Here is a 25408-nt window from a genome sequence, read left to right on the forward strand (position 1 = left end):
TCAAGATGTTTTACTTCAAGAAGCTTCTTCAGCTCTGAATGGATGGTGGGGAATGGAAGGATTTATATTCTTTGCAGAAAGCTGGTCATTTCAACCAATTTTGTTGTATTTAAGTACAATGACAATAAAGATTATACTTATTTGCATCTGTGTCCTCAGGATCACTTGAGCAATGATGGTTCCTGTAGTCTGCATTTTTTCCCCTCTGGAAATCCATTCTTACTCTCACACCATTCAAACGGGGTGCATCCCAAACTATATAGCTAAAAGTCTGTAGAGATTCTCAGTCATCCAGCTCATTCTAAGAGGGAGGTGGCTGCCTCTAAATATGGTTGATTGGTTAATAAGCAAGCAAGGAACCAACAAGAATGGTTAGTGGCCTAGAAGGTAAATCCAAAGCAGCAAGCTGGAAGGAACGAAGTTTAAGCCTTGAGAAAAACAACTGAAATTGAATCTGGTATCACTTTTCAAATACCTGAAAAATAAATACTTGTTCTCTCATCACAGAATGCAAGACACACAATAATAAAGTAACAGAAAAGCAGATTTCAATTTAATGTTAGGGAAAAGAAAAGAAAAAATCTTAACAGTAAGTTTCACAACCCATTGAGGGTCACTCATATTGTCAAGTCAATGTTTCTTTTATATTGGAGAAAGTAAGTTCATACTCGCTGCCCTAAGACCTTTTAAAGTAATTTCCCAGATGTTATTTGGTTTTCATTATATGAATTATTGCTGTATATAAGCCCTTAAAATACTATCCAATCTAGATACCTAAGAGCCCTATTTTAGGTATCTTGCTAACTTTCAAATGCAGCAATCTATTTAAAACTGAGGTGATCTTGCTGGTGGTGCCAAAAATCTGCATGTCTGGACTGGATTGTTCATTTTTCCAACTATTGTCCAACCATGACTCTTGACAATTCGTTCCTTTCCAGAAAACCAGAATCCAGAATTAAGTATGACACTGTTCCTTCTCATACCAACCTCTGCTCGCCATCAAGCTATTAAGAGCTAGAACTGTAATATGTCAGCAGGTTTTCAATGTCTATTCAGGTGGACCAGGACAATCTAAGTAACCAATCAGTGACAGGACATAAACAGAAAAGCCTTTGAACCAGCAAGATTACATACTTGATAGCACATATTCCAACTCTGTGGTGCTCTCTTTGGCCCACTTTAATATCTAGTCTTCTATGATATATTTGTATAACAATACTCCTTTTGCACAGTGAACTTTGCCCTTGTCATTTGGAGCAACTTGAAACTCTGTCCCTTTGGGTTTTTTTCTAGAGCAAGTTGTACCGCACCCTCGTAATGGCACTTGATAGCAGACGTTGCACTTATTCCAAGCATGATTTTATTTGCTTTATTTTGTCAGACCAGCACAATTATTACAGCTACCATAGGAAAATGCTGTCCTACTTTCAGGATGATAGGATTCAGTCTTGCTTTTAGGATTTTGAAATTACGAAACATTATTGATGCTTTCCACATCTTTTTGTCACACAACTGGTCACTAATCACGCATTATAAAATTATAATAATCCAAAGAGACGGTGGATGTGATCTGAGGCTTGATACCAATTTCGGTGGAATGCTTGAATTTGGATTCTTGCACTGAGTAAGATTGGCCCCTTGGAACTTTAGGATTTGTGAAATATATTTTCTTTCCAGTTCACGCAGCCAAAATGATTGCTAAAAAGGGGAGGGGAACAACTGTGGCTAACGGCATCTCTATAAAAATGCATGACTTTACAGGCATTCAGAACGGCTCACTGAGGAAGAAATCAGTGGAGCATCCTAAGAGGAGGAAGGAAGGGGCAGGAAGCCACTTTGCTGCTTGTTTTCCACATTCCACAGCAGCTTTTTCACAAGTAACCAGGGGCTGCAAAACATTACCTCTCCGCTCTTTCCTATAGCCAAAGCAGACTTCTGAGAAGCATTGTTTTCCTTTTAATCAATCCAAAGTCTAAATATTAAATTATCAAATGGAACCTATTAAGTGATGCAGATAAAAGATTGCTACTTCTGCTTTAGAGTGTTTGTATATCAAGCTCATCCCCCTTCAATGTGCTTTCTAATAAGGGAGGGCAGAATAAAATCAGTCTACTGTATGCTACCTGCTAACATAATATAGCCTCACTTTGTATCAACAAAACAATATTAATCAATTAAAAAGGCATTGATTTATTTTAGTGCCTTAGAACAGCAAAGAATTAAAGCTGTAACAAAGTTCATACATATATTCATTCAACTCTGGAAGTAGGCAACCATATGTAAATTGAAGCTGTTAATCTACTATTTTTATATTGCTTACAATCTTGAGCACTTCATCTCGTAACAGAGAATTCTTTTGTTTATTGATTTTCTGCAAATTACTGGAGTGTAGGCTCTATTAAAAGCTAGCTTATTCTTAACATTTTCAGTTTTACCCCCGTTTTCAGAAAATAATTTTGTGAAATATGAATAATTGTAATATTCTCTTTTTGCTTGCCATTTATCAAAGATACAATCTGAAACTCTAAGAGTACAAATCTCTTTTTCACCATATTTGGGCAGTTTGTATATTTATACTTTCAATTCACATGATTTTTTTTCCCCAACAGTGACAACTACTTTTCACGTCTTTGTCCATCATCCTTTTCCACTCCTCATTCTTGTCATCTGAGAATCATGATTTATTTTGTTCACTGTAATCTTGACATTCCATTGTTCAGTTTCAGGCAAGGCGTTTTCCACAGGAGAACCACACATCTGCACCATTAGTGAAATGGGCAATTATAGTTTTCTTTTTCTTTCTTACTTCTCATAAATATTCAAGAGGTGGTCTCAGTTTCTTCAGAGGCAAGGGCTGGGGGCAGCGTAGTACCACAAGGACCTGAGAAATGGAATCTGAAAAAGAAAATTTGGGATTTAAATTGTTTTTCAATAAATTATACACACAGTATATATCTTATTAATTTAAACCATTTATGGAGTTGCTGCAGCAGTACCTATTATAATTGCATTTTGGCTATTATATCAAAACTTCAATCAAAAAACCAGGCAATCTTTGGAGAGAGGCGTCTGATCCCTTATAAGAAGTCTATTAAAAGAGAGACCACTAAGGTTTTTCTTATTCATTTATCTTTGATCTACATTTGTTTTTTCCACTAAGTTCTACTGTGTTGCTAAGAAGACATAACAAACTACTGTAAACTAGAAGGTGACCTTGTCTTTCTAACAAGCATTGATAAATCCTTCCAATTCTATTTACATTACTGCAAAAACAGGACGTCACCATAACAACAAAAGGTGTTACCTGAACTTATCTGTTGCCGGAGTGCTTTGCATGTTGAATTCTGCAACTGGCACTCCCCTGGCAGATACCTGAGGAGCAAACATAGCAGCAGGATATACTACAGAAGAAGTTCCAATCTGTGAAAGAGAAACAAAACATGGCTGCATCAAAGTGAACAATAGGTTGACAAAACTAATAAAGCATTCACCTGGCTTGCCCTCTAACTTTACCTGAGGCAAATATTTGCTCTCTCAATCTCTTTTAAACTAGGAAGGTTTACCTCAACTTTAGGAATGCAGCATTAGGATTAAACAAATGGTAATAAAAGCTCTCGGCCACAGATCTACAAGCCATTTATCAAATGCCATTCCTGCTTCGTACTCAGATGTTTCCTATCTGACCATTGCCTCGGCTACAGCTCTTCCTTGTCTTCCTCAAAGTTACCCTCGCAGCCCAGTACAGTAAATTTTAGTATATTAACACAAATATCAAATCAGTTTATACAATTATTTTTGCCCACCAATGTGTGTGTGCACCTGTGTGTCTGGGTCATTTTTGACCCTGGAAACTCCCTGGATAAACCCACACAGCTTTTTTGGTGTGGGTTTTGGATTATGGAAATAGTTTGCTACTGCTTTCTTCTACGATTTACTGGCCCAAGGTTAGCAAGCTGGCTTTGTGCCTAAAATGGGACTCGAACTGACAATATTCTCGCCTAGTGCTTTAAACCACTGCATCTAACTGGCCATCATTGACTATAAGAAATTATAATTTCATTATAATTAATAAAATTTGACAATATTGACCTATACAATGTTAATTTTGGGATGCCTCAACTTAGTAATATTTCTTAAACATAGAACAATAGGATTGGAAGGGACCTTGGAGGTCTTTTAATCCAACCCCATATCCATGGCAGGAGATCCTATACTATTATGGACAAATGGCTCTCTCTCTTAATAAATGTCACCTTTGCCCACTCCTGAGTCAGCTTTTAAGCAACCATGGCTGATTTTTTTTTTGGGGGGGGGGGAATCCTAAATTGACACTTTTGAACATTGGTGTTGGAAAAGATTCATGAGAATATTGTGGACAACCAAGAAAACAATCAAATGGATTATCAAACAAATCAACCCAGAGTTCTCATTCAAGGCACAAAATGACCAGGCTCCAAATACTTTGGATATATGACCTAAATGTTTGGAGAAAGCTCTAACCCTGAGAAACATGAAAGGAAAGAGAAGAAGAAGTAAACCAGCAGGCAGTGGTGATGGGTGCCCTGCTGGAAGACCTGAAATCCCAGGAAAGGGACAGATCACCACAGAGAAAATTCTATGGGTGCTAAGAGTTGACAATGACTTGATGGCACATAATCAAGCTGGGCTGGAGCAGAAAAACCCAGGGCTGGTTATTAGGTTGGAAAAATGAAAAACAATCAATCCAGAAGAAAGCTGTGTATCATCTACAGGTAGTCCTCGACTTATGACAAGAATAGAGCCCGAAATTTCTGTTGCTAAATGAAACATTTGTTAAGTAAGTTTTCTCCATTTTATGACCTTTCTTCCCACAACTGTTAAGTGAATCACTGCAGCTGTTAAGTTAGTAATCCGGTTGTTAAGTGAATCTGGTTTCCCCATTGACTTTACTTGTAAGAAGGTCACAATAACTCCAGGACACTGCACCCGTCATAAATATGAACCAGTTGCCCAGCATCCAAATTTTAATCATATGACTAAGGGGATGCTGCAATGAACTGTTGTAAATCAAGGACTACATGCATATTGTTGTCAATGAATATTTATTGAGAGATTTCTCTCCTAAAAACTATATACATTTTTACATAGTTAAATGTCCTAACACACCAAGAAACAGGTGCAGTAGTTAAAATGTTGGACTCGGGTCCTAGTTGTCTTTCAGTCATGAAAACTCCTTGAGTTCTCTTTTGGCCCAGCCTGTCTCAAAGTTTAGTGGAAGGGAAAACAGAAGGAGGGAGTACAATGTATACAGATATTTAACTCCTGAATTAAAAGTGGGATACAAAGTTAATCAAGTAAGAAAAGCAAGTAAGTTTAAAAAAACTACTCACCACCAAACAAAGATCACATATCTCAAGTTCTTTTTCAACCTCTGTAAGGATATTAGAATCCAGAGTTTCTCCAAACCATACAACATGAGGTCGCAAGAGGCCTTTGCAGAGTTCGCATCTGTCTCCCCCCAAATATGGAGAAATTATATATATATATATACATACATACACAATTGAAGCAAAGCAGAAAGATTAGTAAAGCAGTTTAAAAGAGGTGATCGCTATACTTTAGAATACGTTGCACATGTATCAACTTCAGTGCAAAATTATTGTATATTGTTTGAATTCTAGAAAAATCCATTAGGAAAATCTTCATACTTTATACAGTATATTTAATCCAGATAAATTATTCAAAATATTTCACCAATCTTGATATTGTTATTATGCAAATAAATATTCCAGCCAATGAACCAAATCTAAGTTTTTGGATTTTAAAATAGAGAAAATTATACATATAATGCTGCTAAAAACTACTGGGACAAAAAAAAAATACTTGGCGTAGATAAGTCATACAACAAAAGGTTGAACTTTTATAATATTAAGATGAAACTCATCATTTTGATCTACGATAGCCTAAATACAAATGTGATTTCATTTATATTTTATTTGATAAAATTCTAATCCTAAAACTTCTTAGAATGAACAGAACAAGAATAGCAGCTGAATTCTAAGCAACTGCATTTCAAATTGCAATATCACTGATGGATTATTTTTATCATAAGTGTGACACTAAGTTAGATGTTACTAATACTTTCAAGTACAAAGCGTTTTAATGTCAATGCAAATGTTTTCTGATTGTTTAAACAAGAGTGTACATCATGTGCATTCTTTTATGCTGTCCAACAAATTTTCTTACAGAACAGAGGCGGCAGCATGTATAATTCTGTTCCCTCTCTGAATATTACGGTAATGAACATGAAAGCTGCAAACTTGTGGTCATTCAACTGAAACACAGATCTTGGAGGGCAAATCATAGTATCATGGATAAACACACACACAGAGAGGTTTTTTTTTTTTTTTAGAAGACTGACATGAGATCAAAACTTACCGAGGGAGATCTCCCACAGGAATAGTAACTTCTTCCATTTCAGGATCTGGAGCGCTAGAATTGTTAATAATAATAACAAACATTTTACTATAATAAAGTACCCAATAAGTATCATATTCTTCCTGATACTATAAAATCTTTAGTTTTGATCTTATTTTAGTGAGATAACCGACGACATGCACATTTTTTTTGTCTTGAACCCTAGTTTGAAAAAAGCAACAATGATTTTAAGAAATAGGCTTAATTGGCAACAACAAGGAAAAGTTTTACTCTAATGGGAAATGAATACAATATTTTGCACATTTCCTTTTCCTTTTTCCTTTCCTTTTCCCTATTTTAGATATCTTATTTTTTGAGATATAATTTTCTTGAAATTTTAAAAATTAAGGAAGTAAGTCAGCAAAATATAAGTATTTGCACAGTCCTCGTAACTGCTCACCTGTGTAAATGCTCAAGCAGAAGTTTATATTCCCCAACTGTTCTTGGAATAGTGCCCCAAAATTACTAATAAAGCCACTAACAATTCTACTTAGCAGCAACAGTAAAATCCTACATATATGACATAGGGAGCTATGCAGAGTAGCAGTTTGCCCCCTCTAGGTACATACAGTATAGCTTGCCTTCCTATTTAATGGTATCCTGTATTTCTATCATTCTTCACTGATAAAAACTGTGACTATCATGGCACAAATAATTACCCTTTTCCAGCTAAAGCAGGACAGATTGGACTGTTGTAATTCTCCACCACGTTTCTACAACTGGTGCATCGTGTTTTGAATAGGCTACCTGTGACATTAAGCAATAATATCAGATTTCAATATTAATTTTTAAACTTTTATTTGTGGTAAAACAACAGGAACATGATACATCCTATAAAAATGAGAAGTAACAATTTCAACATACAACAAAATCAAAGTTAATTGTAATATTTTGAAAAATGGAATGTAAGGGCCAACATGAACAAGTTATAAAATTACTACTACAAAAGGAATGGTAAATAGCCAAAAAAAATTTGTTTACATTTCCAGATATTAAAAATGCTTGCCTTACTGAGATGTTTTAAGTTCCTGCATACTTGTAATTTGGGTGTATGTAATGCTGATGCATATTTCTAGAGCTACCATATTGCCCATTTCCCTTTCTTGCTGAAATGGCTCCCTTCAAGATCTGCTGGAGGTAGGACAGGAATAATGGGCTTCAGAGAGAATAAAAGGATCCCCAATGGTTCTGTATATTCTGTTATGTGTATAATCCTTGAAACATGAGTTTATATATGTAATTCTTACTCTCTATTTTCAGATGTTAATTTATAATCCACATTTTATATTCAGCTTATATATTAAAGGAAACAATTGTTTTCAGCAGTAACATTGCCTATTTATTTGAGCAGAGGTGTTGGGAAAGGAGTAATATAGATAGTCCTTGACAGTTCATTTAGTGACCAAAGTTATAACAGCACTGAAAAAGTGACTTATGACCATTTTTTACACTTACAACAATTGCAGCATCCCCATGGTTATGTGATCAAAATTCAGATGCTTGGCAACTGATTCATGTTTATGACGGTTACACTATCTGGCTATTTGGCTATCATAGTCATGTGATCTTCTGACAAGCAAAGTCAATGGGGAAGCCAGATTCTCCTAACAACTTTGACACTAATTTAACAATTTCAGCGATTCACCTAACAATTATGACAATAAAGGTCATAAAATTAGGCAAAACTCACTCAACAGATTTCTTGCTTAATTTTGGGCTCAACTGTGGTCGTAAGTTGAGGCTACCTGTATTATCTTATTCTTCTATATTATTTCCTTAATCAAAATCCTTATTATTTTTGCTCACAAGCTAAAATATTGGGAAAAATTTCCCTCTCAATCTTTACAATATAAGCATAAAAGCTATTTTGGTACTCTCCTGAGGGAGAATCAAGACAAAGAAAGAATCCAGTCATATCATGTGCAAGATCTTAGTGTGGAATTTATACTGGCAATTATTTCTAGTGATTTATTAATATAAAATATGGTTAAATGAGCACTTTCTGTGAATTCTTACCATGAATTTCTAAAACATGCTTTGATCCTGCTCTTTTGTGGAGTTCATCAATGTTTTGTGTGATGATCGCAACGCTCCTGCCTTGCTTGCTTATCTTAGCCTCACACTCTGCTATGGCAAGGTGTGCGGGGTTTGGTTGTTTAGTCATCATTAGTTCTCTACGGTAATGATAGAACTCCCACACTCTAGAGGGATTCCTTGCAAAAGCTTCTGGGGTAGCCAGTTCCTGTAAGAAGAAAAATGGTTTATTATTTTGCTAAAAGAAAGAAATATTCATAGCTGACTATGAAGACTGGCAACATTATATGAAGTTGCAATGATATAAAATCAGTTTGCATTTATACAGTGTACTCCTATGTTCAAAATGCTTTATGAATATCATGGGGAAAGGTTAGTATAACTTTGGCCTGTTTGTTGAAAACCACACATTATATCAAAGCATGTTTTTATAAGGTTTATATAGTATCATTTAAAATATAGAATTGTAAAGCCTATTGATAATGGATGTTACAAAATGTAGAATTTAGATCAAAAGAATCTCCATTGCAGTAACTTCCATTTCAGTTTCTCAAAGTCTATTCAAGAACTAGATTTTTGTGACACTTATTCACTTACTAATTACACTTAGAAAAACCAATTAAGACAATGTCAGGCTCAGGTGACAAACCAGTCAGTAAATTCCTGTCATAACCCATTGATTGATACTAGGTTGATCCAAAAAACAAAACAAAAGAAAACAAAAGAAGGCTAAAGTTGTACTAACCTTTTTCCATTATATTCATTCATTCATTCATTCATTCATTCATTCATTCATTCATTCATTCATTCATTCATTCATTCATTATTTATTATTTATTTATTTATTTATTTATTTATTTATTTAACCTCTGTGCAAAATACTGGCTGAAGAAGATTGGATTGGAAGAAGGAGAGCATAGTATTAAAACTGGAGGAAGAAACATCAATCTGCATTATACTACTACTCTGAAAGCTGGAAAAGCAAGTAACTGGACGTTCCAGTAATGAAAGTCAAGGAACAGAGTGAAAATGAGACAAAACATGAGTAGTCCTCAAATTAAAAGGAGCTCTCCTCAGAAGTTTATAATGTTTGGAAAGGTAGAAGGAAAGAAAAAGAGGACCATCAGCAATAAGCTAAATGGACTAGATTACAGCACAATAGATGCACTATTGGAGTAACTTAAGGGATCTTTAAGAGGACAGATCACACGTAGGCAGAGGATCCATTCATGTGCTCAATAAGGGTCTACACTGACTTAATGGCATATAGTTCAAAGATAGGACTATCTTCACTAACTTATGTGGAAGCTGTGTGAAAATAAGATTGGTTCAATAAATAAATAATATTCATTATTCAATAAATACATAATAAAATTCAATAAATACAGTGAAATTGTAGATATGGTGAAATCTGAAATAGCTTAAACTGTATTATTTTTAGCCCTTAACTTAATCAACTATTCTTAAAATCAGAAACAAATACATTGAGAAAAATTTAATCTGTGGACAGGTACACAAATAAGGCAATCTCAATGACACTAAAATTGTCTGTCCTTCCTTTATGATATTGAAAGTCTTAAAGAAATTACAAATATTGGGGGGGGGGGGGGGGGAGAGTCCAAAAAGGTGTATTACTATAACTCATCAAATCATACTGTCAATTCGGTGAAATCTCAATGTACCAAACCTAATACAACAAGCTTCACTTAGAATGGACTAATTCTTAGAATGTGTTGTTTGCAAATATATTGATGAAAACACCATTTGTGTCATTACCATTCTTGAATACTTTGTCATTTGCATCATTTGCATCATTTGTATAATGAGGAATATTGACTGAAGTGTGAGTTGCACAGCATACAAGTTTAATTATTATGCATATTATGCAAATTACCCCCAGGTTAGTGTCTTTCATAAATAATGAGAACCCTTTTCCTCTCAACTAATCAATTAAAATAAGATTTTATATTATGTTAATCAAAGTTAATAATTCTAACAGAACTACATTCACATTTACTACATATAAGCATTCCAATGAAAATAATTTGTTTTACACTGTTGTGTTTCATCTAGTAATACACTGAATGATTAGCTAACTATCAAGATTTTAAGTCTACCACAGAGTGATATGTCATTCTAAGCAAAGGACTTGGTTTTGACTTAGAACACTGAGCCAGGCCACAATATCAAACCAGACTCAAAGCAAACTGTTGTTTAACACATGCCATATTAGGTTCTTAAAAAGTATTAAGGCTTTTAAATAATATTTAGCATCCTGAAAGTATACCAATACTACATACTTGTGCAGGCCATTTCCTCCAAAAGCCTCCTGCACCTCGGAAAGTTGGAACGCCGCTCTCTGCACTGATTCCAGCCCCTGTGATAATTGCTATATGTTTTGCTTTTGCAAATATCTCTCGAAATTCAGCGATGTCTTAAAAATATAAGAAAAATGCAATTAGTACATTTTTAAAACATGTTCTTAATACACACTTTTTGATTAGTGTGTGGAAAATTTATAGTGAAATTATTTTTCAACTATAAAAGTTCCTGTTCTGGGTGGCCCTAAATGAATTCAATCCAATAAGCTCTGCCTAAATATTAGATATGAATCTTAACATTTATGAGGAGGAGGACAGGCAAATATGTCTGGTAAACTGTGCTTGCATATTAGTCTTTTGAGTGTTTAAACTGGAGCTAAAAAAGAGCATACATAATTTATACTCAAAATTAGATACATATGAAACCTATTTTACATGGTAAAATCCAAGGAATCTAATGTAGCTTGGCATACATGTCCTAAAAATTAGAAACAGACTTTTCAACAATTTGTATTGATATTTCCTTGTTTTTACCTAAATATGTCAAAGAAATAACAGCTTGGTTCTGTGATTATCTAGCATATCTAATCAATTTATTTTAAAAATGCTCTTTCTGGGGCTAATGTTAATTGCTATTTGTTTGTCAAATTTAGGAGGTCCAACTCTGTAAAATCATTGGGTTATGTACAATATTAAAAAATAGAAACAATACAAGAAAAAGAATGAAGCACATCCAAAAGGAAAAAAAAAACCATTACATTTAACATATAAAGGGATACAAGGGCTTGCCACCCACACTAATTTAAGGTCTAGGAGAAAAGTTGGTTTTTGGAAACTTTCTATAGTTAACTTGCAAACCTGAGTCAAGAAAAATGTTTGATTAGCTTTAAAAATTGAATGAGAAATAAGAAACAAGGATATTTCATATGGATAGTTTAATACAGTATGAAATATGCCCCCCCATCCAGATTTTATATTATAAATAAATCTCATTTTTTGACCTGAAAGGAAGAAGCAGGCAAATTTGGGGAGATGAATCTCCCAATTATTGTTTTGAGGATATTTTGGATATTTTGGGGAGAGGAATGGATAGAGAAATTATGAGGAAGATATAGTGGCACAGGAGAAGGAATCACCTCCCCTCTTATTTAATATGGTCAAAAACAATTTCTTTGCTCTCTTCATTCAAGGTAATAAATTCAAGCTAATGCATTTGCCATTTTTACTTTTAAAAGTACCTTAAATGTACCCAAAATGTTCCTTTAATAACAGAAAATAAATTAAATTCTGATGTCACAATTCCTTCGTTATACAAGAAGCAATATTTTTAAACTTTTGAATAAATAAAAGAATCCCATCTTACTTGAACTGGGTCGTGACATTTCAAAGTATGCCCTTTCTTTTTTGGCTGCAGCAAATTTAAGCCCGCAATATACTTGAGAAACCACGTTCCTCACGGTAAAGTTGAAAAGCTTCATTAGGATCCTGTATTCTGCTAAGTGAGATTGAAAAGAGTAAAGTGGAAAAGTAGCCATCTGACAAAATAAAAAAGCAAGATGCTTTTGCCTGCATTTATCCTGAATATATTTCACATTACCATAGTACTATAGTAAATACCACCCTAATACATTGGCCTAATACATTATGAGTTACATTCCATTCTTGTCCAGAGCACATAAATGTATTATAGAATACATTGCTTTTTACGTTAGCTCTTCTGTGATAGAATTTTCCACAAAGATTGCATCCTTCTTTCTTCATTTTGCCCATTGCCTTCCTGCTAATAGAAGTTGGTGAAGCTTTTTAAAGCTTATTCACCACTGACACTAGTAAACAGAATACCTGAAACTGGACATATTTGTTGAAATGTATCTTTTCTCACAGAAGAGAAAATAGTCTAATTTTATTCACTGAAGGACTAGTTCAATGCAATTTACAGCATTAATTTTTAAATTCTACCCTTCAAATTAGGTTTAATTTTTTATAAAACCTTTTTTTAATCTGATGCTAATATTTATCTCAATATACTGTACATTCTACCAACTCAGATAAGATTATTCACATTTCCTGCCTTATCAGTGTACTGGTGCTAGCTATGTTTTTTTTTATTATAATAATTCCTCTGTTATTTTTATAAATAACTGAAGGTGGTAAGCATATCTAATACCCTTTTTTCCTCCTTTTTCCTCACAAGAACAACTCCGTGAAGTGAATAGGGTTGAGAGAGAGACTGGCCCACTTTTTTTGCTTTGCAGCCATAGTTTTCATCTTCCCTTATTTTGGTATAAAATTCTTATTATCATGATTTTTTAAAATCCATACTGTGTTCGAGAAAACCTTTCTATAAATCTATAAGATCTACTGCATATTTTCTTAAACCAATGCCTAGTATACTTACATTTGAATCAGGATGATTTACATGATGATTTATATGGACACATCCTTGCAGTTTTCTTAGCATGATTTAGAAATGGTTTAAAAACTAATAGTTAATTTAGCCAAATTGCTCTCAAAAGCTAGATTTAACTTTGCCTATGGAGATTCTCTGTCATCCAGGTTATGGTGGTGCCAAAGGTGCTTTTTCAAGAGGCAAGTGAACTTTCTGATTTTTCTTTGAAGACGTTCACTTCTCATCCAAGAAATTTTTTCAGCTCTGACTGGATGGTCGGGAATGGAAGGATTTATACTCCTTGCAGACAGCTGGTCATTTGTTTTATTACAGCAAGTTGTTAAGGCCACCTAGAAGTTTATCTGTATTGTCAGGGTCACCTGAATGGTGCAATTAGGTGTGGAGTTTTTTGGGAACTGTTGAAAGGATTGTGTTGTAGACTGAAGATAGATCATGTTGCATCCCTCCCTCTCTGTTGAGAGAAGGCTGTTCAATTTTGACACATATGGCCTCTTTGACCCCTCTTTCAAACCAGCAGTCCTCTCTGTCCAAAATATGGGCTTTGCTATTTTCAAAATAGTGGCCTTTGTCTTTCAAATGGGTTTGTTCTCCTTTGTTGTGCCATGTGTTTATGAAGTGGTTTAGGAAGCTGTCTGCAAGCAGTATAAATCCTTGCATTCTCCATCATCCAGTCAGAGCTGAAGAAGCTTCTTGGATGAGAAATGAAACGTCTTCAAAGAAAAAAACAGAAAGTTCAGCTGCCTCTTGAAAAAGCACCTTTGGGAGACTAAAGTTTGCTGTGATGATAAATGACTCAAAGGGACTTTGCTGTCATAAGTGACTCAAAGCAAATTGTTCAAGTTAAGAGATCCTTACAAGACAACTTACCAGATGTCACCCAATGTATCCGTTATTAAGGCATTCATACATTCTCTTTTAGTTTTGAAAATTAACTAGGAATGCTGATGTTATTAGTTAGAAAGCCCATTGCCAAAATAAGTAGGGGGAAGAGTTGTTTTGAGATATGGGGTGGGGAGAGTAATGGCCCAGTGGAACATAATACTGCAATCCCATTCAGTTCCAACTGAAGTTCTAAAAGCCAAAAATAACAAAATTTAAGAAGAAAAAAATTATACAGAGAGATATGTTTTGATCAAACCAATTTGAACCACTCAAAGCTTCCTAATCAATAAAACAGGACTGGAGGTAGAGACAGCAGCTGTCCCTTGAAGCCCAAAGAACAACTGATACCTTTAAAAAAACTAGATTAATTGACTATTTAAATTCAACAGACCTTTATGTGGGGTCCTATCTTTTTCAGTTCTGCCTACTGCACGTAATTAATGGAGGGAAAAGAAGGAAAACACCAGAGCATAACCGTACATTTGCCACCTTGAAGGGACGTACAATTCATACGTACATACATACAGGTAACCCTTGACTTACAACCACAATTGACTCCAGAATTTAAGTTGCTAAGCGAAAAATTTGTTAAGTGACTTTTGCCCCATCATGCCACAGTTGTTAAGTGAATCACTGCAGTTAGTAATGTGGTTATTAAGTGAATCTGGCTTCCCCATTGACTTTGCTTGTCAGAAGGTTGCAAAAGATGACCACATCTTTAAGTGAATCACTGCAGTTAGTAATGTGGTTATTAAGTGAATCTGGCTTCCCCATTGACTTTGCTTGTCAGAAGGTTGCAAAAGATGACCACATGACCCCCGAGCTCTTGCAACCATCATCCGTTGTCAAACATCTGAATGTCAATCACATGACTGCGGGGATGCTGCAATGGTCGTAAGTGTGAGAAAGTGCCATTGTAACTTCAAACGGCCACCAAACGAATGGTTGCTAGTCAAGGACTACCTGTATTACAAAGGTGGGATATAAATATGTTGTTATTACAAGGAACAATGGATGGAAACTGACCAAGGAAAGATTCAACCTAGAAATAAAGAGAAATTTTCTGACAGGCAGAACAATCAAAGCACTGGAAGCTTTCAAGAAGAGATTGGCCTGCCATCTGGAAATGGTGAAGGGTCTCCTGCCTGGGCGGAGGGTTGGAGTAGATGACCTTCAAGGTCCCTTCCAACTCTGTTAATCTGTGTGTTTTTTTTCATTTAGCCATATTTCTTTATTGATTTGACAGTACAATCAATTGATATACAATTCAAAATGAACGTTTCTTTTTTAGCGAAAAAATAATTCCAAGTTAAGAATTTCTGAAATGCTCACTAGTCTCTTATCTGTGACCATGAATAAAAAATATTATTACAAGGATTTGGCAGTAGGCAAGGAAACTATAGCAAAGGAACGAAGACAGATAGGAAATGGATCCTGCTTCATGCAAGTAGTTAATGAAACAGCGATTTTCCACAACAAGAACATTCCTTGAATAGGTCTGGAGTGGAATATTCAAGCTAATACATCAAAGAAAGAACTTCATAAATAAGGTCCACAGATTAGCACGGCTTTTAGATTTCAGTCACAACTTTATATCCATAGCTATTCAAAGATAACGCAGGCCTAAACAGACCAGCGCCCGCCTCCACCCTCCCCACCCCCTCAACACAGGCCAGCCAGCACTTCTGGACTCGCCCAAGAGGGGCTGGAGTTGGTTCTTCCTCCTCCAGTAATGAGGCAGCCGAAAAGCCAGGAACAAAACCTTCCTCCCCGCCTCGGGCCGCACCTGGTTGTCAGAAAGCGGGGAAGGAGCCAACTGGCGAAACCCACGGAGACCCCACCGCTCCCGGTTCCCCGAGACTGCGAGTCTCGACCGAGCGGCCGCGTTATACTCACCCCCGAGCCCCACCTCAGGCTTCCCCGTCCAGCCAGCGCCACCTCAGCCCGCCAGGAAGTGGGCAAGCGGGCCCGGCCGCCAGAGCGACCCCCCCGCCGCGCCCTGCGTGAAGGGCGGCACGTCCCCCCGCGCGCCGGTCGCCCCTCGAGTGGCCCTTCTGGGGTTGCTATGGCAGCGGTGGGAGGGGGCGCGCGCAGAGGGCGGGCGGCCACGTTCTCTGTCGCTCTCGCTTCGAACTGACAGGCGTCGCCAACGAGGCGGGGTTTAGCGCCGGGCTTTTATGGGATCCTTTTTTTTTTTTAATGAATTCTGGGAGTTGAAGTCCGCGTAGCTTAAAGTTGCCAAATTTGAGAAGCCCTGGTCTAGGTAAGCAGGTTCCAAGCTTGGCTACTTTTAAGACTTTGTGGACTTCAGCTCCCAGAATTCCTCAGCCACCGTGGGGAGCTCTGGGAGTTGAAGTCCACAAAGTCTTAAAGTAGCCACCTTTGGAGTCCTTTGATGTTGTAGGCGGTTGAAGGGAGCTGCTGAACTATGTTTGGTGCAAATATATGCAGAAATCGGTCTAGGTTTGCTCAGGGAAAGATTCCAATCCTAGAAGAGTTGAAGGGAAAGTTAACCTTGTCAAGTGTTGTGAAGGAACCAGTGTTTTTCGAAGACATTTCTGTGGTCATGTGCTGTTATCTTTCCACCTTCTTGGTACCTATTTATCTACTTGCTTTGCATGTTTTCAAACTGCCAGGTGGGCAGCAGCTGGGACAAGTAACAGGAGCTTACCTTGTCGTATGGCACTCAGCTTTTGAACCCTGACTGTCACTTTCCCAGCTGATAAACTCAGTATCTTTAACTGCTGGGGGTGGTATTGTGATATTGTTTTCTGCTTGATTGTTTGAGGGGTGTCAATATCTGGTTATCTGAGTGTTGATTTTGGAGAGGATAGTTCTGATCTTTTTTTTTTAATTTTTTTTGTTTTGTTACATAAACAATACATACCCACAACAGTGGAAAAAAAAAACAAGCAAAAAAGAACAAGAAACAAAACAGAAGAAAAAACCATCATCACATATAGCATGTCATTTGGTTACAGGTGTTTTAACATTTATCATTCTTATACATTTATTATTTCATTTAATAGGTATAATTTAGTATCATTTCTTATTCCCTTACCTTTACTAGTTTATCCTAACTATATTTCCCCCCAGAGACACACTTTGTATATACACAACAATTAAAAAAGAAAAACACACACTCACAGCAAAAACAAAAAAAACCAAGTATATGTTATATAAAAGTATATCAGCTGGTTATAACAAGTTTTTGTGCATCTCTTCCATTAATTCATATTAATTCAAATATCTTAACTCAAATGTTTACTATATTAACATCATTATACCTCCACTTTTAATTGACTACAGTTATTTAAACATCCTTCATCCTTAAATATACCAAAGATTTAATCCATAACCACATGCTGGCATTTCATTTACTTATTTATAAAATCCTCCATTAACATCAAATCCTCATATCCTGTTTCAGCTAAACATCCATAATATTTAATACCAAAAATTTCATCCTCCATGTATATAATTTATTATCATTCTCCTTTCTTTATTTAATTATATCCTATATCATAGCATTTTCCCCGTATTAGTTAAGATTTAACTGTATATAGATATAGTTTTATTTTATTTTTTTATAATAATTATTATTGTGATTAATAACCTTTATATATAGTCCAAAGATATTTCTAACCTTCCCTTCTCATATCCAATTATTATTTATCATAGCAACTCAACATTATATACATTACTATCATTATCAATTATTATTCAACTATACCTAATATACCGAATATAGTTCTGATCTTTTTGTTTCCTCCTTAGCCTTTGGAATTTTTTTTGAATGGTATGTAAATGTGGTTTATCTCTATGTATCTATTGATGGCCAATTTGTCTGAATGCCAACCTTGGGCTGTGTTTGGATTTAGCTTGGTCTAGGACGTTCACAGTTTCCCAGTTGAAACTATGAATCTGTCCATATGTTCTGAGATTAAAGATTTTCATTCAACCCTCACTGCTATTTGAAATTACTGGATGCATTCTGCTAGTCTTTTTCTAGTCTGTCCTACATAGTAGCTATTACAATTCTTACATTGTATGTTGTAGACAACTTATTTTTTTGGCTGTTGAGGTCTTTAGTTTACATAAGATGCTTTGCAGAGCTTTAGTAAGTTTATGTCCTACAGTGATGGGGGATGGTGTGTGGTTGTAATAGTCTGCTGGTTGTTTCTGAGATGTTTTTGACATATGGTTGTTTGTTGTTGTTGTTGTTAGTTGCAAAGTCGTGTCCGACCCATCGCAACCCCATGGACGACGTTCCTCCAATATGGTAGTGTTATCCTTTTCATAGCTTGTGTAAATTTTGCTATAGTGGGTTGAATGGTCAGGCAATTTTAACAAAATTGTGTGGCTATCAGAGCTGGGTTGCTCCTGGTTCGGCCCGGATTGGGCGAACCAGTAGTAGCAGCGGTAGGAGGCTCCGTCCACCCACCCGGACGCTTCTGCACCAGTGTGCACACGCCCAAACTGGTAGTAAAAAAATTGGCACCACACCACTGGTGGCTCTCTATTTTATTGGAAAATGTATAGGTAGTTGGTTTCCCTTTTCTTGTGTTCTTGCTTGATTCCACCTTTAATATTTTTACAAATAACTCAAAGCAGTGAATCATATCCCATATATCCAACCCACCTTCCTCCTATTTTCCCACAACAACCCTATGAGGTTGTTGCAGTGCACTTGCATTCATCTAAATCAGTGGTTCTCAACCTGTGGGTCGCGACCCCTTTGGGGGTCGAATGACTCTTTCACAGGGGTTGCCTAAGACCATCTACCTCCACCGGCATTGCCCATGCTCAAGCGGCAGACGCCAGGTGGCGAAGCAGCCTCCTCCCGGCTCCGGGCGCAACCCAGCCACTTGCACAGGGGCTCGAAGGTGCCCGGAGAGCAGGAGACCAGCGGGGCAGTCAGGCCACCCACTTCAGCTGGCGGGGTGGGCTTTCGCCCAGGCAGGCACATGCCGGGATTCAAGCCGCCTTGGGCCTGGATGCTGCCTTTGCCTCCCCCGCCGCCGGTCCTATCCTGCGGGCTAAACTGAGCTTGGAGGTTTTTTGGCTGTCAGGAGAGGCCGGAGGGGAGGACAGGCCCCGCTCACCCAGACCTTCCATCCCGAGGAATTCCACTCGGGATGGAAGCACACTTCGATGTAGCTTAAGCCTCCATTTAAAATCCCATTTAAAGGGCAACTTCTTAATCTGTGTTAAATTGATTGCTCGCACGAATTAACCGCTACGCACTCCCACGCCTGGTTGTAATGATTCGAAAGAAAGAAGAAAGAAAGAAAGAAAGAAAGAAAGGAAGGAAGGAAGGAAAGAAGGAAGGAAGGAAGAAAGAAAGAAAGAAAGAAAGAGAGGGAGGGAGGGAGGGAGGGAGGGAGAGGAATGGAAAGAAAGAAGAAAAGGGAGGGAGGAATGGAAAGAAGAAAAGAAAGAAAAAGAAAAGGGAGGGAGGAATGGAAAGAAAGAAAGAAGAAAAGGGAGGGAGGAATGGAAAGAAGAAAAGGGAGGGAGGAATGGAAAGAAAGAAAGAAAGAAAGAAAAAGAAAAAAAGAGAAGGAGGGAGGAATGGAAAATAAAAAAGAAGAAAAGGGAGGGAGAATGGAAAGAAAAAAGGGAGGGAGGAATGGAAGGAAAGAAAGAAAAGGGAAGGAGGGAGGAATGGAAAGAAAGAAAGAAGAAAAGGGAGAATGGAAAGAAAGAAGAAAGAAAGAAAGAAAACTGGGTGGGTGGGTTGATGGAACGGAATGTTAAAAAATCAACTCAATAAAGTGAAACTCGTGTAAACCACGAACTGCTGCTGGAGGCAGGCAGGGTGGTCATTTTATCCTGGAAAATCCCAACCTGGCTGATCTTCTCCCAAACAAGGATTGGAAGATTAATCACTATGCTTTAATTATGTTCAATTTGTAATAATAAAAATACATCCTGCATATCAGATATTTACATTACGATTCATAACAGTAGCAAAACTACAGTTATGAAGTAGCAACGAAAATAATTTTATGGTTGAGGGGTCACCACAACATGAGGAACTGTAGTTAAGGGTCGCGGCATTGGGAAGGTTGAGAACCACTGATCTAAATAATGTTCTTACACTGCTCCTCTTGTGGGAGGTTGGGTTGTTACTTTGGTAATGGAGTATATAATGTGAGGTTGTTATTTTAATAATAGGCTTGCATTTCTAATTTGCTGCTATTTCTTTTGCTGATGAGGATTTCCAGGAAGGTTTGTCTGTTCTTTTCTTCTTCCCTTTTGAATTTTTATTTAGTGGAGATGTTTTTGTTTCGTGCATCTTCTCTACTTGTCCCTTTTTTTTATTATGATTAAGGTGTCATCTATATATCAGATCCATGTTTTTGGTGGGCCTGTATGGGAGTACTATAGTTTCTATAGTACATTATAGTCTCTGCTATGAGTCCCGAGTGTGGTGTGCCTCTGGTTCGTTGATATACTTGCTCATCAAACTGAGATCATGACACAGAGTTTAATGATATGTACTATGAAGAGATGACGGCCTAAAAACATAGGAGACTATGAATTCTACCCCACCTTAGGCACAAAAACTGCCTGAATGATCTTGGGTTAGTCACTCTCTGAGGTCAACCCATCTCATAGGCTTGTTGTGGGAATATAGGAGAGTATTATGTATGTTCACTACTTTTAAGTTACTTAATGACGGTGCAATGAACAATAATAATAAAAAGGATAAAAATGCCAAATCCAGTCTAAACATCTGACTGACTGTGCAACTTACCATAATACTATGTTGAAGAAGTTAGCAGGAAATCGTGATTGGACATGAAACCAAGAGAAATGTGGATTATCTTATAGAGAGGACAGACTTTGCTTTGTTTAAGAAAAGCAAAACTTTCTTTTCTTGATGAAAGAGAATGAAAGTATTTCATTCCAGACTCCCAAATGTTAGTTTAATCAGATAAATGCTTGTCATTGTTTTTCAAAATGGGAATAATTCTACTACCATTCAGGTTCCAATCTGATAAAACTGCCTGGCTAGTATTTTTGAATGTCATGTTTAAAAAACATGTTTTTAAAATCCATTAAACTTTTATCAGTATCAATTTCTTTTATCTGCTTCATTTGAATCTGTTTTATAACTATTATACTTTTAGGATTATTAGTGTTGAGAGGCAATATATATCATAACTTTTCCCCCTAAACTTTAGTAGTTTTCAAAGCTAAACTTGATAATGTGGTTTGCATTTTGAATACAGGATTAAAGTAAAAAGTTTAGTAAACATTTAATACAACATTTAGTAAAAAAAAATTGAATTTTATAGAAAATTATGCATGTATTGAGGCTAGATAAGCCTTCAGTTGTGAAACTCCCTCTTGCAAATTGACTGCTGCAGTGTGAACATCTTATTTTTATGGAAGGCCTTAAACTGTTAGTGATTTTTGTAAGGCTATTTATTCTCCCTGTTGTTTTCATACTTTTATCTACTCAGGTCTATTATTCTTTAAAAAAAAGACACAAGCAATTGATATTTACCCTATTTTTACTCTTTCTGTATTGTCTTGATTTCTTACCATTGAACTTTTAAGTTAGAAAGTTAAGGAACTAATATTTTAAATAAACTCATCAAGTACTATATATTATGTATGTTCCCTTCCAACAGTTCAAATGGGAATTATTGTTAGATAAATGCTGCTGAAGAAATAGAACCTGCAAGTAGCTTTTACATTAAAAGAAGTCTAGAATTCATTAGAAATGTTGAACATTTTGGTGAGGCTCTATGCACCGGTTGTTAGGATAAACTGAATTTAGAATACACAAGAAATTACCAAGTTACTTGCTGACACTGCTTAACAGGGTTGGGGCAAAACATTTAAAAGCAGGGCTTTGGAACCCATTTCCAGCTTTCTGTATGTCCTTTGGTCCCAGGCAGAACTATTTTCATATAGAGACAATGTCAAAAGCAAACACAAGAACTTTTAAATGTGGCTATTTTAACACATTAATGGAGTTGTTTGCTCATGCTACAGCCCTTTGCACAACTCCTTTCCTCAACAAAAATCTTGATATCAGCACGTTACTGATTCCCAGTGGGTTTCCTGGCACAATATAGTGGGGCAGCAAAGGGCAAAGCTACACGTTAACCAAGTAGCCATATACTGTAAATTTAAAAACATGCAAAACTAAATAAAAAAAAACTAAATGATACTGTATTTCATTCTGTAGGGCCATGCCAAAAAATATTCAATGTCCTTCTTTGGATAGTAGGCTAGATGGGTGACCGCAAAGAAATGTCTTCATAATACGGTAACAGTATCCAGCTTACTTTATGCCCTTCCCACAAATACATACAGTATATGGCATTCACAATGATGTTTATCAGTAGCAGATTAAGAATACTAAAATAGTTTTTAAATGGCATTTTATAGTTGCTGTAAACCTCTAGTTGAAATACGATTTCTCTCCTTAATAACTGCTTTGGGGTATTGCATTTATGTGTCTGTATGTAGAGTTTATGTATATATAAACATAAAAGAGGGCTGTAAAAGCACTGTGAAGCAATATATAAATCTAAAGTGTATTAGCTGTATAGCATTAGAAGCCACATCCACACAAAACAGAACTCAAAACTACTGATTAAAATTGCCTGTACAATAATATATCCCCTTTATAAAATTAAGTGAACTTCTACCAGCATATACAAACCATTCCCTCAAACACACACACACACACACACACACATTTCCCTCCCTCTTTTAATGCATTCAGGAGTGGGAGTAGCTGCAGTGAAAATGGAGAAGGTACATAACTGGGTGAGGCAAGGAGAAAGGTAGGTAAATAAGAATGGAAAGAAAAGACAAGCTGTTTTTAAAAGTCATAAAATGGTTCTGTTTGCTAGTCAAGCAACTGGCTAATAAAAGTTTAATCTTCAAAGCTATCCTTGTTTTTCAGCAAAGAAATGTACTATCGTGCTTTGTACCTCATGCTTATTCATGATCTTTTTCACAAACTATTTATTAGATATGTGAAGTGCTTCAATGTGGGAAGAGCAGCTGTCTGTGCCCTTTAATACAGCTGAATCTTTTTCTGAAAGTATGTGCTTATCTTCCATTGCTGCATGTAATCCTGAGAAAAACGTGGAAGTTGCAGACAAGTGCTATTGTTTGTGCTGTGAAGCACCCCTGCAGAATCACTTCTAAAGGGGCCCACAATCCCAAATGATTATCACCAGTTCCTCCCATACTCCTTTGTGCTGATGAGTATCCTCCTTGCGCTCTCCAAAAGGATTAGGAAAAATTGGCCAAATTACTTTCTTTCTCTCATCACCAGCAGAAATCCACAATTTCGGACTCAATTCGGTAATTATGTGTGATGAAGCAGCTTTCATGTATAAACTGGTAGCTGCCTAATGGTACAGAAGACCATATGCTTCATAGTCAACGTGAGGAATGATGGTTTTGCAAAGGAGAATGACGAAATTATCAATGAACATACTTTACGACTTTAATACTTCATCATCTTCAAAAAGTGTATCCAGACGAAAGTATAGAATATGCTAAAATTTGAATTACTGAACAGTTTAGTTAATAAAATGGTCTGTTACAGAATATAAAATCAAATAAGCAAAAACATTTATAAAAATCTGAAGTAACACTCTGTATTCTAACACAATTGTCCTATACCAATTAAATACAGTATAGCAGAAATAGAATATAAATTACATTCTTTACAATAATTGCAAAATACTAGGAGTTAGCTTACTATACATACAAATCAAACAGCAGTAGCAGCAGCTTGTCCATAAGGTCCCATTATCTCAATTACTCTCTAAAAAGTCAAAACTACAGTAGGCCATTCATATTTCCTTTTTCTTGAACCATTTGCTACTTTACATATATCCAACATAGTATCTATACATGGAATAATTCCCTAAAACCCTCAAAGCATAATACAAGTTCATATAAAAATATATTTACAGATGAAATCACCTCAGAACATTTTACCCAAATCTCGTCACACAGCCAGCAACAAACAGTGCATTTTTTTTGTACTTGTGATGCTGTACTGCTATTTTCTTTCTTGTGCCCATGTTTTTAAAAAGCAGTAATACTGTTCCTGCATTTAGAATGCCTGGTTGGCATGTACACACACAAAAATGCCATATGTACAATATTTAGGCATTTTAAATATTTCCAATAAATGTCAAGTTGACACAGTGGCAGGCCCATAGGAAGACAAAACATAAAATCAAAGTGAAAACAGTATCTTCAGTGTTCATATTAAACAAAAGATATACGGTAGCGTGATGCCAGGTGTTAATCTCTAGAAATATGGCACCAAGCTGTCAGTTAAAACGTATCCATACCATTAAACCATGATATAAACAGCATGTGTATTAATCTAATACAAATTCTTTGGTAATTAACATATGGTAGGTTTTCCCTCAGATGTATATTTACATCCCGTGACCTTTTCCATCCAATAAAATATTCTGTATAAAATGTAACCCAATTTGTTCAGCAACATTCAGTAAAACTCACAGTTTTATCTACAAACAGTGCATTGATATACATCCATTCTCAGGAATCCAATTGAGCTCAACGGGGTACATATCCAGCTTATGGTAGGATTGTACTCTAGTGTGCAACCGGGTAGACAAATGATACAATGTCAACATAGTCTATTTTTTAAAAAAAGAACCATAGAATTGTATCTGTGATTCAAACATTCAATTACATCTTAAAACTACAACTGTTTTGAAAAAAACTGTGTCCCCCCCCAACCCCCAGTGATATGTGCAGCAAGTGCAAAACCAAAACCAACTTCAGTTAATCCAAGATTTCCTAATCTCCTGTTTTCTAGAAAAAGCAGAAGCTGCTGCATCTCCTGATTGACAGAAGGCTTCTGCTTTGAGAGAGGATGATCCTTGAAATGTTGAACTCTTCAACTTTTCCACACTGGACAATACCTGAGATTGTGAAGTTCTACTGCGTAACTTGACTTGAGCTGGTGATTTAGCAAGGCATTCGGGACGAACAAATATCCCATGTTGTGGCTTGCAATGGAAGTATTCTCTGCCTTTTACAGTTCCATCATGTTTTCCTGAAAGCAAATAAAAGTTACACTATCACCTTGTTATGCTGCAATTTTGGTAAGAATTAGATTGAAAGATTTATAACCATCAGAGGAATTGATTTCTAGAACTATGCAAATATTCCTTAAAATATTATCGTCTCTGGACTGAGATTCTCCAGCTAAAGGAAGAACTGTTGTGTGAAGAACTGTTTTAGTAGATAGTGAATTTATTGCTGAAGATGTCTC

General features: G+C 36.3%; 2 protein-coding genes across 9 annotated transcripts in view; both read right to left on the reverse strand.

Annotated features, from left to right (window-relative positions):
* Positions 1-1677: 1677 nt before the first annotated feature.
* Positions 1678-16266, reverse strand: SIRT5 (sirtuin 5). Of its 2 annotated transcripts, none has more exons than XM_032222906.1 (9): positions 16000-16266; positions 12175-12303; positions 10791-10924; positions 8473-8698; positions 7116-7203; positions 6418-6471; positions 5370-5487; positions 3305-3420; positions 1678-2895 (listed from the first exon to the last, which is right to left on the reverse strand). In XM_032222906.1, the coding sequence occupies exons 2-9, from the start codon at positions 12287-12289 to the stop codon at positions 2820-2822; spliced, it is 927 nt and encodes a 308-aa protein (XP_032078797.1). In that variant the 5' UTR covers positions 12290-12303; positions 16000-16266; the 3' UTR covers positions 1678-2819. The 2 variants fall into 2 exon arrangements, with proteins under 2 accessions (XP_032078797.1, XP_032078798.1); XM_032222907.1 differs by having other exon boundaries at positions 12175-12306.
* Positions 16267-23572: 7306 nt separating this feature from the next.
* KIF13A (kinesin family member 13A) overlaps positions 23573-25408 on the reverse strand; it is a 70471-nt gene continuing 68635 nt past the window's right edge. For all 7 annotated transcript variants that reach the window (XM_032222806.1, XM_032222805.1, XM_032222804.1 and 4 more), the window contains one exon: positions 23573-25189. In XM_032222806.1, coding sequence (XP_032078697.1) covers positions 24912-25189 — 278 coding nt within the window. In that variant the 3' untranslated portion in view covers positions 23573-24911. The remainder of the gene's footprint in view (positions 25190-25408) is intronic.

The sequence above is a fragment of the Thamnophis elegans genome, chromosome 8 (assembly GCF_009769535.1).
Source record: "Thamnophis elegans isolate rThaEle1 chromosome 8, rThaEle1.pri, whole genome shotgun sequence".
In the NCBI taxonomy this organism is placed as follows: domain Eukaryota; kingdom Metazoa; phylum Chordata; class Lepidosauria; order Squamata; family Colubridae; genus Thamnophis; species Thamnophis elegans.